Source organism: Panthera onca, chromosome D4 (genome assembly GCF_046562875.1).
Source record: "Panthera onca isolate mPanOnc1 chromosome D4, mPanOnc1 haplotype 2, whole genome shotgun sequence".
In the NCBI taxonomy this organism is placed as follows: Eukaryota; Metazoa; Chordata; class Mammalia; order Carnivora; family Felidae; genus Panthera; species Panthera onca.
The window spans coordinates 73,428,018-73,447,573 of record NC_138351.1 but is presented as its reverse complement, the minus strand read 5'-3'; the positions used below and the strand labels follow the sequence as shown (position 1 = coordinate 73,447,573).

Genomic DNA, 19,556 nt, shown 5'->3' with positions numbered 1-19,556 from the left:
TCCACGCTGAGCGTGGAGTCTGCTTGGGGTTCTCTTTCTCCCTCTGTCCCTCTCCCCGACTCATGATCTCTCTCCCCACCCAAAAAACAAATCTAAGAAACAAAAAACTTACTAAATTCTATTAAATACTTTAAATTATACTATTCTATTCTATTAAATACTTTAAATTATACTCTTCTTTTTCTATGAATGCATTTTGTTTTGTATAAGATATAATCAAATAGTGGGGAACCTAGCTAGTTCAGTTGGTGGAATGAGTGACTACTGATCTCAGGGTTTTAAGTCCAAGCCCTGTGTTGGGTGCAGAGATTACTTTAAAAAAAAAAAAATCTTAAAAAAAAAAAAAAGATATACTCAAATAATAAAAAATTAGAAGAAAAAGAGATCAACAACAACAGAATTGAAAATCTACAAACAGACCCAATTATAAACAAAAATGTGATATATAAACAGGAATTATTTAATGAATGATGTTGAAACATCTAACTGCAAAAATAATAAAGTGAGGTTCCAATCCAAAATATATTCTAACTGCAGAGTTAAAGGTAAAAAAAACAAAGGAGACAGGATGGGGTTGCGGGGGACCAAAAAAGAACCAGAGTAAAATACAGGGAGTTATCTGACTCAAGGGAGGGAAAGGACATCCTTAGCAAAATAACCAAAGGCAGAAAAGATGATAGCTAAATAAAGGCTAAAAAGATTAACCTTCATAAAAATTAAGAAAATCCATCTTAAAAAATGCCATCAACAAACTTACTTTAATTACACCAAAATTACTTTAACAGTAAAGAGAGAAATGTATTTCCAATGTACAAAATAGACTATGAGAGAGGTGCCTAGGTGACTCAGTCAGTTAAGCCTCCAACTCTTAGTTCTGGCTCAGGTCACAATCTCGCAGTTCGTGAGTTCAAGCCCCGCATCAGGCTCTATGCTAATAGTGTGGAGCCTGCTTGGGATTCTCTCTCTCTTTCTCTCTCTCTGAGCCCCACCCCCCACTTGTGTGCTCTCTCTCAAAATAAATAAATAAAAACTTAAAAAAAAACCAGACTAAGTTAATATTTCCGATATATATATAGAACATACAATTTATTAGAAAAAACTAAAGATGTGTATTTTCTTTCTTTTAATGTTTATTTCTTTATTTTTGAGAGAAGGAGTGAGCAGGGGAGGAGCAGAGAGGCAGAGAGAGAGAGAGAGAGAGAGAGAGACAGAGACAGAGAGAGGGACAGAGAGAGGGACAGAGAATCCCAAGCAGGCTCCAAACTGTCAGCACAGAGCCTAACGCAGGGCCCAAACTCAGGAAATGTGATATCATGACCTGAGCTGAAATCAAGAGCCAGAAGCCTAACCAACTGAGCCACCATGTGCTCCAAGATGTGTATTTTCAAGAGAAAAACACACATATATTATAAATCCGATAAGAAAAAGTTGATTGCTTGCTACTATAAAACTTCTGGGGAAAAAGCTGATTAATAAAAGGGGTCCTTGTACAAAATCATAAAGTCGTGTGTATGTGTGTGTATTTGAGAAATATGCACATAAAAACCCAACTCACAATGCAATAGAGATTTAAATTTATAACAAATGCCCCAAATTTACATTTAAAAACCTCAAAATGTAATGGAATCTAAGCCACTGGGAGATAGTTAATAATTCTTTTAATAATATATGTCCTCTTTCCTCATTACTGTTTGCTAAGATTTGGGTTGAACAGTATAACAGGGTTGGTATGAAAATAATTTTATCCATACCTTGATTAACATTTTATCACTTTGGTTGTTTAATTTTGAACATAAATAAGGATGACTTTACACTAGGAGAATACAATTTAAATAGCATCAGTAAAACTAAGTAAAATGAGACAATTTCTCTTTGTTTTTGGTTGACTCAATAGTCATTTGTCAGATTATTTATTTTAAAAATATTATTCAAAGATATGCATTATTTCTACAATGATCTGATAAGAACTCCAGCTTATACAACATCTGTTTTCTTAAGAAGAGTACCTGATTTTGCTTACAGCAAGTTCTTTTCAAAAGCTTTCTTCTTTGCTTAGTCCCAAGTACACTTTATATATTAACTGAGTAAGGTCCATCTGTACATAATCATTCGCATACATTTGGATGTGCTGAATTCTAAATTTAAAAAAAAATCTATGTTTAGAATAAAGACTACCCACTGCAATAAATATGCAAAACAAGTAAATAAAAGTGTTAGAGCACAGAGCCTAATTGGGCTCTATAGAACAATGGTAAATTTAAGTCTACGTAACGTTCACAAAAGAAAAATGTCAATCAGATTATTTGTTCCGGTGATGTTTCCAGTACAAATAGTGTTTCTTTAGCTAATGATATCTTAGCAATATAATATCCCTCCAAAGAACAACGGATCAAAAAAACATCAAAATGATTCCTTAGGAAAGTCCCATTACCAGTTCTTTATACTGTTTTTCTTAAAGGTTCAATTCCAACCCAAACCAATTCTCCTTGCTAGAGTAAAGCTAAATCACAGTTTACAATTGTATTCATTATGTGCTGTACTTGGCCATACCTGCTTTTATAGCTATTATAAAAAAACACAATTTCATTAAGAAAAGAAAAAAGCCTAAGAGAATGTAATCTATATAAAAATAAATAGATTAAAGTATTTTTTTCAAATAGGCTGAATTTCTTTTCAAAAACAATTATATAATAAGATATTCATATTTTATTTAGTAAAGAGCCTTGATGTCTCATTCCTTATCCACTAGGCAGATACAAGAAAATCTGGGGTAAGTTAGTGGAGGGGATAATACAATTACTAAGCTGTGGTACATTAGCTGAAGGATGCTGGGTAAGTTCATGGAAGGATATGTAATACAACAGTCTTACTAAGCTGTTTTGGTATACTGGACCACTGTGCAAAATACATTTCTGAATTCTACCCTCAAATATAAATTAAGTGGGAATGCAGAAAACTCTGTCAGGCCAAGTCTCCTAATTTATATTTAAAAAGGGGGGGAGGGGGGCGCCTGGGTGGCGCAGTCGGTTAAGCGTCCGACTTCAGCCAGGTCACGATCTCGCGGTCCGTGAGTTCGAGCCCCGCGTCAGGCTCTGGGTTGATGGCTCGGAGCCTGGAGCTTGTTTCCGATTCTGTGTCTCCCTCTCTCTCTGACCCTCCCCCGTTCATGCTCTGTCTCTCTCTGTCCCAAAAATTAAAAAAAATAAAAAAAAAAAAAAATTAAAAAGGGGGGGAGGGGACACAAATAAACTAGATACAACTATTTATTTAAGTGAAAAAGTACTACTACTTATATCCTATATGTATCAAGAGTCAGATTTCCTACCTAGTACAAAATAACGTGTCTAAATTATGCCAGGATTAGCCAAAGACCATATTGTTATTAAATGATTGAAGTAAAACTTTTAAAAGTTCAATTAACACCATTAGTCATTAGGATAATGGAAATCAAAACCATCATGAGATACTATTTCATGCATCTAATAGGTTGAATTTTTTTTAATGGAAAATAACAAGTACTGGTGAGCACATTAAGGAACAGGAACCTTTTAACATTGTTGGTGATTGTAAAATGGCGGAGATACTTTGGAAAACAGTTTGGCAGTTCCTCAAAAAATTAAGCATAGAGTTATCATACACCCAGCAATTACACTTCTAGGTAGTTGCCCAAGTGAAATGAAATTATATGTCCACACAAAAACTTGTATATGAATGTTATTAACAGTATTACTCATGACAGCCCCAAAATAAAAACAATCTAAATGCCCACCAGCTGATGAATAGGAAAACAAAATAAGGTATATCCATATAATGAAGTACTATTTGGTAACAAAAAGAAATCCTGATACATGCTACAACATAAATTAACATTTAAAAAAGTAGCTAAGTGCAAGAAGGCAGTCACAAAAGGCCACACGATATGATTCCATTTACATGAAATGAGCACAAAAGACAAATCCATAGAGACATAAAGTAGATTAGTGGTTGATGGGTTGGGAGGAGGGAAAGAGAGACTGCTGATAAGTATGGGCTCCTTTCTGGGGTGATGACAGGGTTTTGAATTATATAGTGGTAATGGCTGCACAACTCTGTAAATATACCTGAAGCCACTGGACTGTATACTTTAAAAGAGTATATTTTATGGTATGTGAATTATATCTTGATAAAGCTGTTACTTTAAAAAGAAGGAAAAATGAATAAACTGAAAAGCATAATTCTTAGTCAGGATATGAATATTTCCATTGTGTATTTTATTAATAACACCAGGGCTATCGCAGGAAAATCATAAATTGGGTAAAGGCACAGGTACCACAGGATTCTAGGAAACTTTTCCCAAAATACAGGACTTCCTTGAGAGGATTTAAAATGAAACCAAAATGTGCCACAAATTTCTGCTTTCTCTACTCTCTGTTCTACATATCTGTCATCCTTATCCATGTTTCTACTTCTGGCCTATTAGATTTGAATAATGGGTCCAAACACGCGACACCCAAGCCCCCTTTATATAATAATACCCCAGATTAAATAAGAACTGAACGTGAGAATTAAAGAATATCAGAATATCAGAATAACAGAGACCTCATATGATTATTTCCCTCCCCTCTCATCCGCTGAGTTAGGCCCATGTATTCCAGGAATGCAAGTTATTTTAAATTATGAGATAAAAGATAAAATATTTCTTCTAGAATTATTTATTGCTTTTTAAAAACCTTGTTCTAAACTGCCACACCAACTAAAATGAATAGAAATGCCAAGATGGTTCAGACAAATAATAAAGGAAAAGCGCCAGTTCTATTGTCATTATTTGTCTAACCCAACATCATTTTTGGCTTCAAACAGCAATCAAATACTTTGATACTGATAGGAGACAAATTTTTTTTCAAAGATAACTCTGCTATATAAAGTTCAGCTTAAGATCAGATACAAACCTTAAATCTAGCCATGCAATATCAACAGCACAATCCTACAGCTGTCCTCTCAGCCCTGAGGTACACTGACTGGATGGATGGCCTTAATTCAGATGAATTTCCTTTAGAGTAACACCTGGATGTCATATATTTCATTATTTCTATCTTTCTGAGAATAATAAAGGCCGGAATTCTAGCAAACTGAGCCAATGGTTTCATAAGTGTTGACGGCGCAGAATTCTCTGACGTACATGGATGAGGGACTCTCTGTCGCCTCATGTGCCATACCTGGTATGCACTGTGCTGTGGCCTCAGTGGTTATGGTTGGAGCAACTGGGGGCTGCTGCTGACTGGAGCTCACTTCTGGCTCTGTGTTAACTGAGGGAGAAAGAGCTACCTCACAAGAGGAGACCTGGCTGGGCAGATGGGGCAGGAACTCTTCAGAAGCAATTTGGTCATCTTGTCCAGGCAGTTGCAGGGCAGACAAAGGGATGCTGATCTGTTTATTAGGATGGGAAGTGCTCACAGGCATCTGCATGGCCACCTGCTGGTTTGTGCCGTGGGCACTGGGAGGTCCTCTGTTTGGTGAAGCCAGAGATACCCTGGCAGTCTTCTGGACGATCGGTCTGGACATCACAGAGGGGGATGCAGACACACCATGTGGGTCCAGCTCTGTGCTGATGGCAGATGTTACATGGGGAATCAGCTTAGCAGACCCTATACAAGAGGGACCAGCATGACTCTGAGGCTTGGGTTTTGCCATCTGTGTCAATGACAGGGCTGGTCCGTCTACCCCTCCAGTCAGCTCTGCATTCGCCACAATGTAATAATCCTCGGGAATCTCTTGTTTGATTTTCTTAATGATGACATCATTGCTGCATTCATCAACCATTTGAGCTTGGGAGCTGGAATGGAGAGAAGATGGAACTATTCCAGGCCTTTTTCGAGCAATGGTTTGAGGCCTTTGGGTTTGGGGTTCAAAGTCACTATCCTCATCTGTAACAGAAGACTCACAAACCATGTCAAACAGGGTGTTTTCATCTTCATATTCTTCAACAGCTTCATCCAGTTCAGAGGGCTCACTGCAATAAGAGAAGTCACAAGAGTCTCTGGTCCGATTACAGTCTAGCTTCGCTTTCACTGGTCTCCCAGGGTACCTTTCAACAGGGCTAGTTTGTGTCTCAGAGGGCACTCCGATTATACTGGGACTATCAGAGTTAAAACTTCTGTTATCCTGGAAACAGACCCTTTCTTGGGACCCAGCTCTGCAAGTAGCTGTCAATGGCCAGTGATAAGCATGGCCAGCACTACAGCCCCACATTGCTGTGAGGTTCCCATGGGAACCTTCTGAAAGCAAGTGTTTCAGGTTTGGGATGAGGCTGCAAATGGTCCCATGGCTGTGGGCCCAGCTGACCAATTTGGACAGATTCTCAGATGAGGTATGAAGGCAATCCTCCATGTTACAGGATCAGCAGTGTCTTTCCTAAAGGGAAATAATCAAAATAAGAAGCCATTATTACCCAAGATATTCCCGTATCTCCATCATTTCAATATCCTTGAACTATGATCATGTGGCATAAAAAAGAAATGCACTTCAAAACTTTATCTAGTTAATATTGCTGCACATGGGCAGGGACTGGAAGAGAATACAGGGAAAAGTAAAAAACAGTTGATGCCTTATGGCTGTGAAACAAGAAGATTTTTGTCCGTTTCCTTCAATGTTATAATATCTACATAAAAAGTAATATCTGCATAAGAAAAAATGTGGGAAAGAAAAAAAAAACAAGCAATAAAAAAGAGGTGAGGTTTGTCATGGTACATTTTACTTCCAAAGTCACAAAAAGAGGATTAGTCAGCCCCTTAAGAGTAAAATGTATGCATTATTTGTATTAACCAAGAAAATGCACTTCCAACTTTACACTCTGCCATCAGAAACTTCATTACTGAAGGCAGAACCAACAAAGGCTGAGATCCATTCTAGGATGAGTTACAGAAGGGAAGTCAATCCTCTGTTGGGCACCAGAAAGCAATGATGCAACTAAGAGTCCAAGGAAAGAACCAAGCACTGAAGTGCAGAAGAAAAGTCTAATAGAGAAAGGAGAATGGACTGGGAGGAGAGCCACTAGAGTGCACCTGCTGGGATCTGGGTTGCAGGCAGTCTGTAGATCAGAAGCAAGGATGGGTGGGCCAGGTGCCGGGACTCTAACCAAATCTTCGGAACAGGCTTTCTGCCTCCTTGCTGTCTGAAATTCCTGAAATACTGCCTTTCATGTCACAATTTAGAGGTAAAAGATGGGTCTGGTGTGTTCCACCATCTGAGCCTCCTGGGCACCCTAGGATAACCAACTACCAAATAGGAATAAACTATTCTTTATTGGACAGACTTCAGAAAGAATCACTTGTTATGAGTCCTTGGTTGGGTAAGAGTGAGGACAAGATGATGGGCAAGAAAAGTAAAATGGGGCACGTGGAGTCTGCATGTGATTAGAAAGGTCAAGTAAAAGGGAGATCCTGGGGAGAACTGGGATGTGGGGCGTGGAGAAGAAGGAACAAGGATCTTGATGTGTGGTTAGTCGGTCCTGTTCATCTGTAGCTGTAACAAGTGGTGCCTCAGTGTAGGTGGGCTCTGCACTGAAGTACCAAGGTCTAACTATAATGTCAGGTGGTCATACAAAAGGGCACATTTGAATCTCCATGGCACCTCATCAGTAGAGTTAGGTAAAGTGAAACCTTTCACATGTTATGAGGCCTCTGTGATGTGGTCAGGACCACAGCCAACCTCTCAAACCTCATTTCCTACTAGTATGGGATTTCCCCACATTTTTTATGGTCTCCTCTTCGCTAAAGTTTCTCACCCTCCACTAGGCCTCTAAAAATTTGTTCTTTGTCTTGATATGCAGCCCTCTTCTTTATTCATCTGGAAAATCCTTTCAAAACTGAACTTGAGACCACCTCCTGTTGAAGTCTTTCCAGAACTTCTTTCAGCCTCAAAAATGTATTCAAATTCTTTTCACTTGTGCATCTATCATCTCCTGAGTTATCTCTGTACTGTTATCATTGACATTCTTGTCTGTTTCCCAAACATGACTGAGAATTACTTGAGGACAGGAACTATAATTTTGCATTCATCAATGAGGGCCTACTTGGGGATTAATACGATATGGTCCTGCTTTTGAGAATTTATAATCTACTATTAATGATGAGTGAATGAATGAATAAATATATAAATGCTGGCAGTGCCATCAACACTAACAAAGTGAACACATAAGACCCTCAAATAAAGGGGTGCCTGGGTGGCTCAGTCAGTTAAGCATATGATTCTTGATTTTGGCTCAGGTCATGATCTCACAGTTTGTGAGTTCAAGTCCCATATCAGGCTTCTCACTACCTCTTTCTCTGCCCCTCCCTTTCTCAAGCTCTTTCTCTAAATAAATAAACATTTAAAAAAATCTTTTTTCAAAGACCCTCAAATAAGAAACAAGAAATTTCCTCCTATCACTTTATTGTAATCACTGAAGGGAACAGAGGATTTTCTTGCCGGTGGTATAACCAAACCACGGCTGTCTTGTGTACAGAAGACTAATACATGAGCAACCAGATTTTAAGAAGCAGCACAGTAAATGGAAAGAACAGTTATTGGCATAGGAGTTGGGAACTTCAATTATAGTCCTGGAACCTGAGTTTGTGGCCTCAAACAAATCATAGATTACCTCTAAGCTAAAATGTCAGGACTAGATGATCTTTATGTTCCCTTCATACTTTAGGAATTTAGGGACTTATTTTTATTTGTTTCATATAACTTTAAAGTAAAAATGCAGAGAAAAGAGAAAGACTGCTACAATTAACACAATGAGCACTGAGTAATGTACAAAATTGCTGAATCACTATATTGTACACCTAACACTAATATAAAACTGCATTAACTATATTGAACTTAAAATTACAAAATTAAAAAAAAAGAAAGGGGCGCCTGGGTGGCTCAGTTGGCCGAGCATACGACTTTGGCTCAGGTCATGATCTCACAGTTCTTGAGTTCAAGTCCCGCACTGGGCTTGCTGCTATCAGCATAGAGCCCACTTTGGATCCTCTGTCCCCCTCTCTCTCTGCCCCTCCCCTGCTCATGTGCTCTCTCTCTCAAAAATAAACACACACACACACACACACACACACACACACACACACACATACACATATAAAGCAAGAAGGCCTGAGGTTTTTTATTTTTGTTTTTTAAGTTTCTTAATGTCTATATTTAATTGGTATGACAGAGACTATTTGCCTACCCAGTATCCATTCTCTCATTTTCCTTACAGAAAGTCCCAATTTGTAGGGGCAGCAATATGCTTACCTGAAACATATTTCCCAGCTTCCCTTGAAATAGGAATTGTCATATAACACAGTTCTGGGCAATAATATGTTAAAAAAAAAAAAAGCCACTGAGTGGGGTTTGGGAAAGCCTTCTGAAAAACAGACTTGTCCAGTTTTTGCCTTTTTTTCTTTTGCCCTTTGTCCTTCTCTTTCTTCCCGACTAGAACAAGGACATGATGGTTGGAGCTCCATATGGCAATAGAGGCCATAATGGGAGCATGGAATAAGAACTTAAAGATGGGAGAGAATAGCCAGAAGGAGGTTGGGTCCCTGTTGACATCATAAAGCCATGACATCAACTCTGGACTATCTAGGACTCTTTATTACATAAGGAAAGATGAGCCCCTTACCTTGCTTAAGCCACTGTTGTTGGAGTATTTAATTACATACAGCTGAACTCAACTACTACCTGACACACAAAAAATAACATTCATCCCTGGTTTTTGGAACCTCAAAGCAGAATCCTTCAATTTCTCTGCACCATGCCCCAGTACAATTGTTTCTCAGACTGGACTCCACAAATACATTCTTGGGAAGTCTATAATTCTATTCCAAAATGTTTTATTTTGATTCTATAAAAATATGATTATTTTAAGCATATCATGAGTCATCTAAATAATCACATTACATCCGAGTATTGCCTTTGCATCTATACTCACATTATTGTCCATAATCACCTAAAGTGACATGACTCAACTTCCAATTTGTTGGGAAACCCGTTTATGCTGTTTCCTTTTTAGCAGATATAAATACAAAACTTCTCTTTTGCATTAATTTTCAAATGAAAGGCAATCATGATTTGACGTCATGAAAATGGCATATGTGATGGTGAAGCAATATACCACTTTAAGTGTCACAGGGTAATGAGAAAATAAAAAGGAGTTGAAATAAATATATATGTTCATAGAAAATAACATACATTATGGCACAATATTTGACTAAGGACGTTGTAACAGTTCAAACAGATAAAAATGTGACAGAATCCAAACATAAAATTGTATAAGCATGTAGAACTCCAAAGAACTTACTGTATAAGTAAAAGCTACAGTAGTAAAATAAGTACCTTTACTGAAGGTCCCACAAGCCGGAAAAAAAATTATAATAAAAGACAAAGTAGATAAAATTTCAAATTTGGTTAAAAGCTTATCCACTTAATTCTATAATAATAACCTTTAAGAATCAATAGACAGTAATCAGAAGTCACTTTTATTACATTCTGAAATTCACTAGCAATCTTATGAAGAGGCTCTTAAACTTTTCTTGAGTATGATAAAGTGAAAATATTTTTCCAGTATCACTATTAATACATTTCAGCCAGGCAACCAATGTTAACCAATACAGTTATAAGAGAGCATAATTAGCTGATATTTAGGGTAATTAAATGGATTGAGTCCAAGCTGCCAAGGAATAACTATCAATATGCTGCAATATATTCTAAATTTAATAAAAATAGAATCAATAAGACAATTAGGGTATTTCCAAGGTGCTAAAAATAAATCCTTTCAAGAACCTACTGATTTCCTTCAACAGTCTGATGATAAGGTCTATGCTGAAAAATAATGCTTTTTCTACATTTTCAAGAATTAAAAATAACTTCAGACAGTATTTTCCCATATCTCATATGGGCTATGATTGGATTAGGCACACGGCTTAGGAGTTATCACGTGACACTTGATTAAAAACAAACTCAAAGAGCCCTGACTAACAGAGTTTAGGTTAAGTATGAGATCTGGTTACCCTAAATTTGCAAACAAAGCTATAAAGTTATTATCAACACTTTATATGTTAACTTAGGGAAGCAAACATTCTATATATTAGGATTCATACTATTAAAGCCAAATCAGAAACCCATTAAATATAGAGTCAGACGTTCTACTATTAAATCCAACACCAATCATTAAGGTTTCAGTAATATGAAACTAATTATTATTACAGCTAATACTTATTGGACATTATTAATTTCCAGGCACTATTCTAAGACTTGACATACCAATATCCTAACTATAGTAATACTCCTAATAAATTAACTAAATTATTACCCTCATTTTATGAATAAGTAAACTAAGTCACTTGAACAAAGTAGTGGTAGAGCCAAAGTTTGAACCTTAGTCTTTCTCCAGAGCCTATGCTCTTAAAATTAACATACTACACTGCTTCTGATATAAAAGTAGAAAGATATTGTCTCCAATCTGGTTTCCTATCACATTAATGTTAATTTGAGTTTATGTTGGTTTTATAGTTTAACTTTGGTTGAATTTGTGTGATTATTTTGGTTTACAGCTGTCTCAGAACTATAAGCATAAATTTTATGTTTATACATATTTAAATAACATTATGACAAAAATGACTTAAGGCAGCACTGGGCTAAGGACAGTCCATGAAAATGTTTTTCTTTCAAAAGTTTGAGAAAAACTTCTTACAGGAAAAAAAAAGTGGGGGTATGAAAAGATTATGTCATTCTTAGAAAACCTGACAAAGTACCAATGAATACCAGCCAAATACCAGTGAATGTCTAGTTGGCTTTCACCTCACTTCAGTTCCAACAATCTGCCCACAGCCATTATAGTCTCTCTCTTGATAAGATTCTGAACCTGGGGCGCCTGGGTGGCTCAGTCAGTTAAGCATCCGACTTCGCCTCAGGTCATGATCTCACCATCCGTGAGTTCAAGCCCCGCATCAGGCTCTGGGCTGACAGCTCAGAGCCTGGAGCCTGCCTTGGATTCTGTGTCTCCCTCTCTCTCTGACCCTCCCCTGTTCATGCTCCGTCTCTCTCTGTCTCAAAAATAAACATTAAAAAAAATTTTTTTTTTATAAGATTCTGAACCTTTCAAAGGATTTAGTGTGGTGTTGTTGGAATGCCACTAAATGTCAATTGCTGATAGGTGATAACATTGACACAAGAAAAAACAGAAAATCTTGGTAGTCATATATCTATAAAAGAAGTTGAATGCTAAAAAAAATCCTCTCCAAAAAAAATATTTCACTGATAAATTCTATCACACATTCAAGGAAGAAATAATACCAAAATGATGCAAATATTTTCAAAAAATAGGAGAAGGGAGCACTACCCAACTTGTCTGAGGAAAACAACATAACCCTAATAACAAAAACCTGAGAAAGGTACTACAATAAAGAAAATTACAGACAAACATCCTTATTTTATACAAAAAAAAAGCTTACAAAACATTACTGAAATGAATCCAACAATAAATAAAATGGGTAATAATACATCATGACCAAGTAAGACTTATCCTAAGAATGCAAGGTTGGCTGAACATTCAAAACTCCACCAATATAATTCAACATATTAACAGTCCACAGAAAAAAAAAATCCACATGAGTCATCTCAAAAGATGCAAAGCACATGACAAAATTAAACATTCATTTACAATTAAAAATGCTTAGGGACACTTGGGTGGCTCAGCCAGTTGAGTGTCTTGATTCCAGCTCAGGTCATGATCCCAGGGTTCTGGGATCAAGCCCCATGTTAAGCTCTGCGCTGAGCATAGAGCCTGCTTAAGATTCTCTCTCTCTTCCTCTGCCCCTCTCCCCCACTCACACTCTCTCTCTCCCAAAAAAAACACAAAAAACAAAAAAAAAAACCCACCAAAAACAAAACAAAAAAACCTTGAAACATCTCTTAGTAAGCTAATATTAGTAGGAATTTCCTCAAACTCATAAAGGATAGCTGTAAAAAATCTACAGCTGATATTAAACTTAATGTAAAAGGCTGAATCATCTTCTCCCAAGATCAGTATTCTGAATGCTCACTTTCATCACTTATTCAACATCATACTAGAGGTCAGTGCCGCTGAAATAATGCAATAAAAAGAAATAAAAGGTAGAAAAATTAGAACAGAAATATAACTGTTTTACATGTAGATGATACTGTTTATGCAGAAAATTCCAGAGAATTCATGAAACTGCTAGAACTCATAAATGAATTTATTAGCAAAGTAGTAAGATAGAAGATTAATAGTTTTAAAAATCAATTATTTTCTACATACTAACAACAAAATATTAGAAAATTAAATTTTAAAAAATTCTATTTATGGTAGTGCCAAAAGTATTAAATACCTAGGAATAAATCTAACAAAAGATGTCCAAGACTTCTATAACTAAAAACAACAAAACACTGATTAGAGAAATTAAATGTGACATAAATACAGATAAATACTATATTTGTGGATTGAAAGATTCAATATTGTTAGGTTGGTATTATTATCAACTGCTATATCTATTCAATGCAATTCCAATCAACATTCCAGTTGGCTTTTTTAGAAGAAACAGACAAGGGGATTCTAAAATTTATATAGAAATGCAAAGGATCTCGAATAACCAAAGCAAAATCTTTAAATAAGAATAAAGTTGGAGGACTCACTATACCTGGTTTTGAAGCTTAGAATAATTTCAAGCTATAGTAATCAAGATCATGGGATCCTGACAAAAGAATAGACACATACATCAATGGAACAGAATGGGTGCTCAGAAACAGACCCACACATATTTGGTTAATTGATTTTCAACAAAGGCAAAGGCAATTCAATAGGAGAGGAAAACATTTTCAAAATACGATGCTAAATCAATTAGACAGCCATTAAAAACAAAAACAAAACCTTCAGTTAAACCACACATAAAAATTAACTCAAAATGGGAGCCCCCACGTGGCTAAGTTGATTAAGCATCAGACTTCAGCTCAGGTCATGATCTTGCGGTTTGTGGGTTCATGCCCCACGTCTGGCTCTGTGCTGACGGCTCAGAGCCTGAAGCCTGCTTCAGATTCTGTGTCTCCCTCTCTCTCTCTGCCCCTCCCCCATTCACACTCTGGCTCTCTCTCAAAAATAAATCTAAAAAGTTAACTCAAAATGGACCTTAAACCTAATCTGAAACCTACAACTAAAAAAATTCCAGAAGAAATCCCAGGATAGTATCTTTGTGACCTTGGGGTAGGCACAGGTTTGTTAGGTTGCAAAAAGCAAGAGCCATAAAAAATCTGATAAACTGGACTCCATCAATTGCTAATGGAATATAAATAATCCAGGGATGAAGAAGGTATCCATCAAAATTAAACACACTCAACATTGCTACCTTCTTTCAGGAGATCCCCTATGTAATTTTCATTGCTATCTAAGGAAATGTGGGTATGGTCTAAAAAGCACTGATGATGTCTCAACTAACAGACCAGTGATGAACAAAGCTAGAAACAAAAGAAAAAACAAAACATGGCAAGTATAGCTCCTTTAAAAAGCCAGAAACAAGGTTTCTATGTTTTTCTTACTTGCTGAGAATGACATATACTTCCTATTTTATTATTCCATTAACTACAACTCTTAAAATCTAAAAAGTAGATTATACAATCCTAATTTCCCCATATTTTCATTAAAGGATGCAATTTATTACATATGCTACATATAGAAAATATTCAAACAACTGGAATTTTACCAAAAAAAGTCTGAAGAAAAAAGTTTCAACATTAATGCATAATAATGTACAGAAAGAAGATACTACTTTTAAAACCACAATGAAAGGACAGGGAAAGGATATTTATTCCTACTGAGGCCTGAAATATGCTTTCCAAAATGTAAGACCCATCTATTATTTTAAAAAATGTATACGTAAGTTACATAAATTAGCACAAACATTAAAAGTGAGCTTACAGGGGCATCTGGGTGGCTCAGTGCATTGGGCATCCAACTTTGGCTCTGGTCATGATCTCACAGTTTGTGGGTTCGAGCCCCACGTCAGGCTTTTCACTGACAGCGCAAAGCCTGCTTCAGATTCTCTGTCTCTCTCTCTCTCTCTCTGCTCCTCCCCTGCTTATGCTCTCTCTCTCAAAAATAAAGTAGCATTTTTTAAAAAGTGAGCTTACAAATAAAGATTTCAGGGTCGCCTGGGTGGCTCAGTGGGCTAAGTGTCCGACTTCGGCTCCGGTCATGATCTTGTGGTTTGTGGGTTCGAGCCCCGCATCGAGCTCTGTGCTGACGGCTCAGAGCCTGGAGCCTGCTTTGGATTCTGTGTCTCCCTCTCTCTCTACCCCTGCTCCAATCGCATTGTCTGTCCCTATCTCAAAAATAAACATTAAAAAATAAAAATAAAAATAAACAAGAAACCAAATAAATAATTCAGATTATATGATATTTGCTTTTACTTTAATACAGTTATTAATTTTCAAATGTCATAAGTACCATGCAATCCATGATGTAATTTTTGGAAACAGATAAATCTAAAAGATACTTCGTACCTAGTAAATTAAAAAATCATAATATAAGAAAGTTTTAATTCTATACCATGAATATATAACATGTATTTCATTTATATTTCAATTCAGTAAACATCTCTTAAGTACATATTACATGCTAAATACTGTGTTATAGACTGATTTGTGCCACCCCACCCGCTGTAAAGATAGGTTTTAGTCCTAAATCCCAGTACCTCAGAATGTGACCATAAGATAACTTATAGGGGTGCCTAGGTTGCCCAGTTGGTTAAGTATATGACTCCTGATTTTGGTTCAGGTCATAATTTCACTGTTCATGAGTTCAAGCCCCGCATCGTGCTCTGCACTGACAGCATGGAGCCTGCTTGGGATTCTCTCTCCCTCTCTCTGTGCCCCTCCCCATCTCTCTCTCTCCCCCAAAATAAAATAAATATTAAAAAAAATAATAACCTATAATTGCAGATGTAATTGGTTAAGTTTTCATGAAGTCATACAGATGTAAATGGGGTTCCTAATCCATTATGACTGGTGTCCTTATAAGGAGACAGCCACATGAAGACAGGCACAGGGAGAAAGCCATGTGACAGCACAGATTAGAGTTATGTAGCTGCAAGCCAAGGAACACCAAAGGTTGACAGCAAACTACTAGAAGCTAGGAAGAGGAAGGAAAGATTACCCTATAGGTTTCAAAAGGAACATGATTTTGCCAACACCTTGATTTAGGACTTCTAGACTGAACTATGAAACAATACATTTTTGTTGTTGTTGTTGTTTTAAAGTTTATTTATTTTGAGAAAGTGAGAGAGTGCGAGCTCAGCCTGACGTGGGCTCGATCTCACCATGGCAAGATCACGACCTGAGCCAATATTGAGTCAGATGCTTAACCGAATGAGTCACCTAGACACCCCTCATTTTTGTTGTTTTAAGCCATTCACTTGTGGTACTTGTTGGGCAGCCCTAGGAAACCTAATACACACTGTGTAAGGCATTCCAAAAATAAAGAGAAATAAGACCAGAGTTCTTGACTCCAAGAAACTGAGAGTTGACTAGTACGTAAGTCAAGTAATTGAATGTGGTACAACAGAAGTTCCATATATGGGGATAATGGCTAATTCTACTCTGGGGTGGGGAGTATGTCTGAAAAAGTAGGGAAGGGCTAGATCATGATGGTCTTATAGATCATGTACAAGACTTGACTTTATTATAGAGATAATTTAAAAAATATTACATGGCTGTAAGTAATGAAGTGACTTTAGAATCATAATTCTGATTATAGTTGAAGAGATCAAGACTGCAAGGCAGGAATCCCATCAGGAAAGATAATGCAGCAATTCAGGTAAGATATAGTGGTAACCTGCCTTGGATAGTAGCAGAAGGATGGAAAGAAGGGGACATACTTGAAAATCGAGTAAGAGGTAGAAGATGAAAGATTGGATAAGGGTAGTGAGAGGAAGAAAGAAGTTATAGATTCTGACTTGGCCACTGAGAAAAGGTTTGATTTTTGTTATGTTACTTTGAGGTGCTTTTAAAACACCCAAAAGGAGGTATCAAATAGTTGGATATATAGATGAGCATAAAGAGACTGATAAAAGAAATGATTTAAGGAAACAATCAGCAAAACTAAAAGGCAGCCAATGGAATGGGAGAAGATATTTGCAAATGACATGTCAGATAAAGGGCTAGTATCCAAAAACTATAAAGAACTTCTCAAACTCAACACCTGAAAAACAAATAATCCAGTGAAGAAATGGGCACAAGACATGAATAGACACTTTTCCAAAGAAGACATCCAGATGGCTAACAGGCACATGAAAAAATGCTCAACATCACTCATCATCAGAGAAATACAAATCAAAACCACAATGAGATACAACCTCAAACCAGTCAGAATGGCGAAAATTAACTCAGGCAATGACAGATGCTAGCGAGGATGTGGAAAAAGAGGAACCCTTCTGCACTGCTGGTGGGAATGCAAACTGGTCCAGCCACTCTGGAAAACAGTACTGAGGTTCCTCAAAAAATAGAGCCACCCTAAAATCCAACAATTACACTGCTAGGTTATTTATCCAAAGGATGCAGATGTGCTGTTTCAAAGGGGCACATGCACCCCAATGGTTATAGCAGTGCTATCGACAATAGTCAAAGTATGGAAAGAGCCCAAATGTCTGTCGACAGATGAATGGATAAAGAAGATGTGATATATATATATGATAGAGTATCACCAAGCAATCAAAAAGAATGAAATCTTGCCATCTGCAACAACGTGGATGGAACTAGAGTGTATTACACTAAGCAAAATTAGTCAGAGGAAGAGAAATATCATATGATTTCATTCATATGTGGAATTTAAGATACAGAACAAGTGAACAGAAGGGAAGGGAAGCAAAAATAATATAAAAAAAGGGAGGAGGACAAAACATAAGGGACTCTTAAATATAGAGAAAAAACTTAGGGTTGCTGGAGGGGTTTTGGGTGAGGGGATGGGCTGATTGGGCAAGGAGCATTAAGGAGGACACTTTTTGGGATGAGCAATGGGTGTTATATGTAGGGGATGAATCACTGGATTCCATTCCTGAAATCATTATTGCACTATATGCTAACTAACTTGGATATAAATTTTAAAAATTAAAAGAAAGAAAGAAAGAAAGAAAGAAAGAAAGAAAACTGCAAATACAAAACAGCTATGAACATTTCTGCACAATCATAGAAAATATACAGAAATTTTAGAAAATATTCAGAAATCATAGAAAATATTCAGAAAACTGAATATACAAAATAACACTAACAACAGCTCCATGAACTCTGAGCTCAAAGAGTTTGAGATTATTTAGGGATTTACTCAAAGCTGGATGGGGGTTACTGGGGGGAAGAGTCATATTACCTAGCCAATTCATGGCTAACCTTCCTGTATCTCAGCAGTGACAATTTTTTCCCCTATGTTTTTATTTCTTTGAACATTTATATAAGAAATTAAGATGAAAGGGAATGAAAGGTTATGAACTTAAACTGTGATTGCGCAGACACCATTTGGCAAGTGTCAATGTTCAGGTTACCTGAGAGATGAGACTTGGTAAATCAAAACAAGATTTATAGGAGGATGGCTACAGAAGGAAATCAGGTCAATCAGGCAGAAAACAGAGTATCAGCAACATTCTCCATGACTGATAGAGTTAAAAGCTTTTGAGTCTTCCAAAAGGGCCTCACTGGTAGAGTTACAGATAAGTCTGATAAGATGAGGGTCACACGAAACTTTCTACAAACTCAACTGCTTTCCCCCAAGCCCTATCTTAATATGCGTAAAACTGAAGAAGTTCTGCATACAGACTATCCTGGATGTGTATGAGGGACCACTTCCATGTAAGATGGGACAGTACATGGGACTCCGCTGCCAGACAGACAAAACTTAAATCCTAACTCTGCCGTTTGCTGTGACCTTGGGCAAGTTACTTTACCTCTCTGTACCTTAGTTTGCTAATCTGTAAAATTATGCTAAGAATAATCCCAACATCATAGTGTTACTGTAAGGATTAAGTTAATTCATACTGTAAAATGCCTAGAATAATCACCTGATAATTGTTCACCTAAAATCAGACTCTTTTCCCCATTTCGATGGTCTACAATATAACACACAATTTGGCATGGTACCCTTGTGAAGGCATGAGACCCAGAGAGCACACAGTGGTATACTCAGTTAAGAATAAGGTCTTCATTTAACTTTCTCAGACACCTTAGAATAACAAAGATTCATCAAAGTACCCACTAAATTTAGAGCAGCATAACAGAACAAGGCCTAGCTACCCAGACATCCCTAGGAATCATGCAAATAGGCCTTAGAGCAGCCATAGGACCTATTGTGCAGCCACCTTAAAACTTTGGTCCCAGAATTTCTTTTAAAAGAAATCATATGGTCTTTTCAGTGGCATCCTTTCTTTCAACAAATACTGAATGACATTAAGGCCACTAAGCACTAGAATACTGTCATGAACAAGACAGCCATGATCTGTGCCTATGTGGAACTGAAGGAGGCAGGTGGGATGGGAGAAACAGCTAATTACACAAGAAAT

General features: G+C 37.0%; 1 protein-coding gene across 3 annotated transcripts in view; it reads right to left on the bottom strand.

The window, feature by feature from the left end:
• KIAA1958 (KIAA1958 ortholog) overlaps positions 1–19,556 on the bottom strand; it is a 158,760-nt gene that overhangs the window by 83,252 nt on the left and 55,952 nt on the right. Inside the window, exons 1-2 of one of the 3 annotated variants that reach the window (XM_078436576.2) lie at positions 9,256–9,731; positions 5,196–6,390 (exon numbers count right to left, since the gene is read on the bottom strand). In XM_078436576.2, coding sequence (XP_078292702.1) covers positions 5,196–6,366 — 1,171 coding nt within the window. In that variant the 5' untranslated portion in view covers positions 6,367–6,390; positions 9,256–9,731. Of the gene's footprint in view, positions 1–5,195; positions 6,391–9,255; positions 9,732–19,556 lie in introns of those variants that run through there. The other 2 variants (XM_060608995.3, XM_060608993.3) reach the window with 2 other exon arrangements.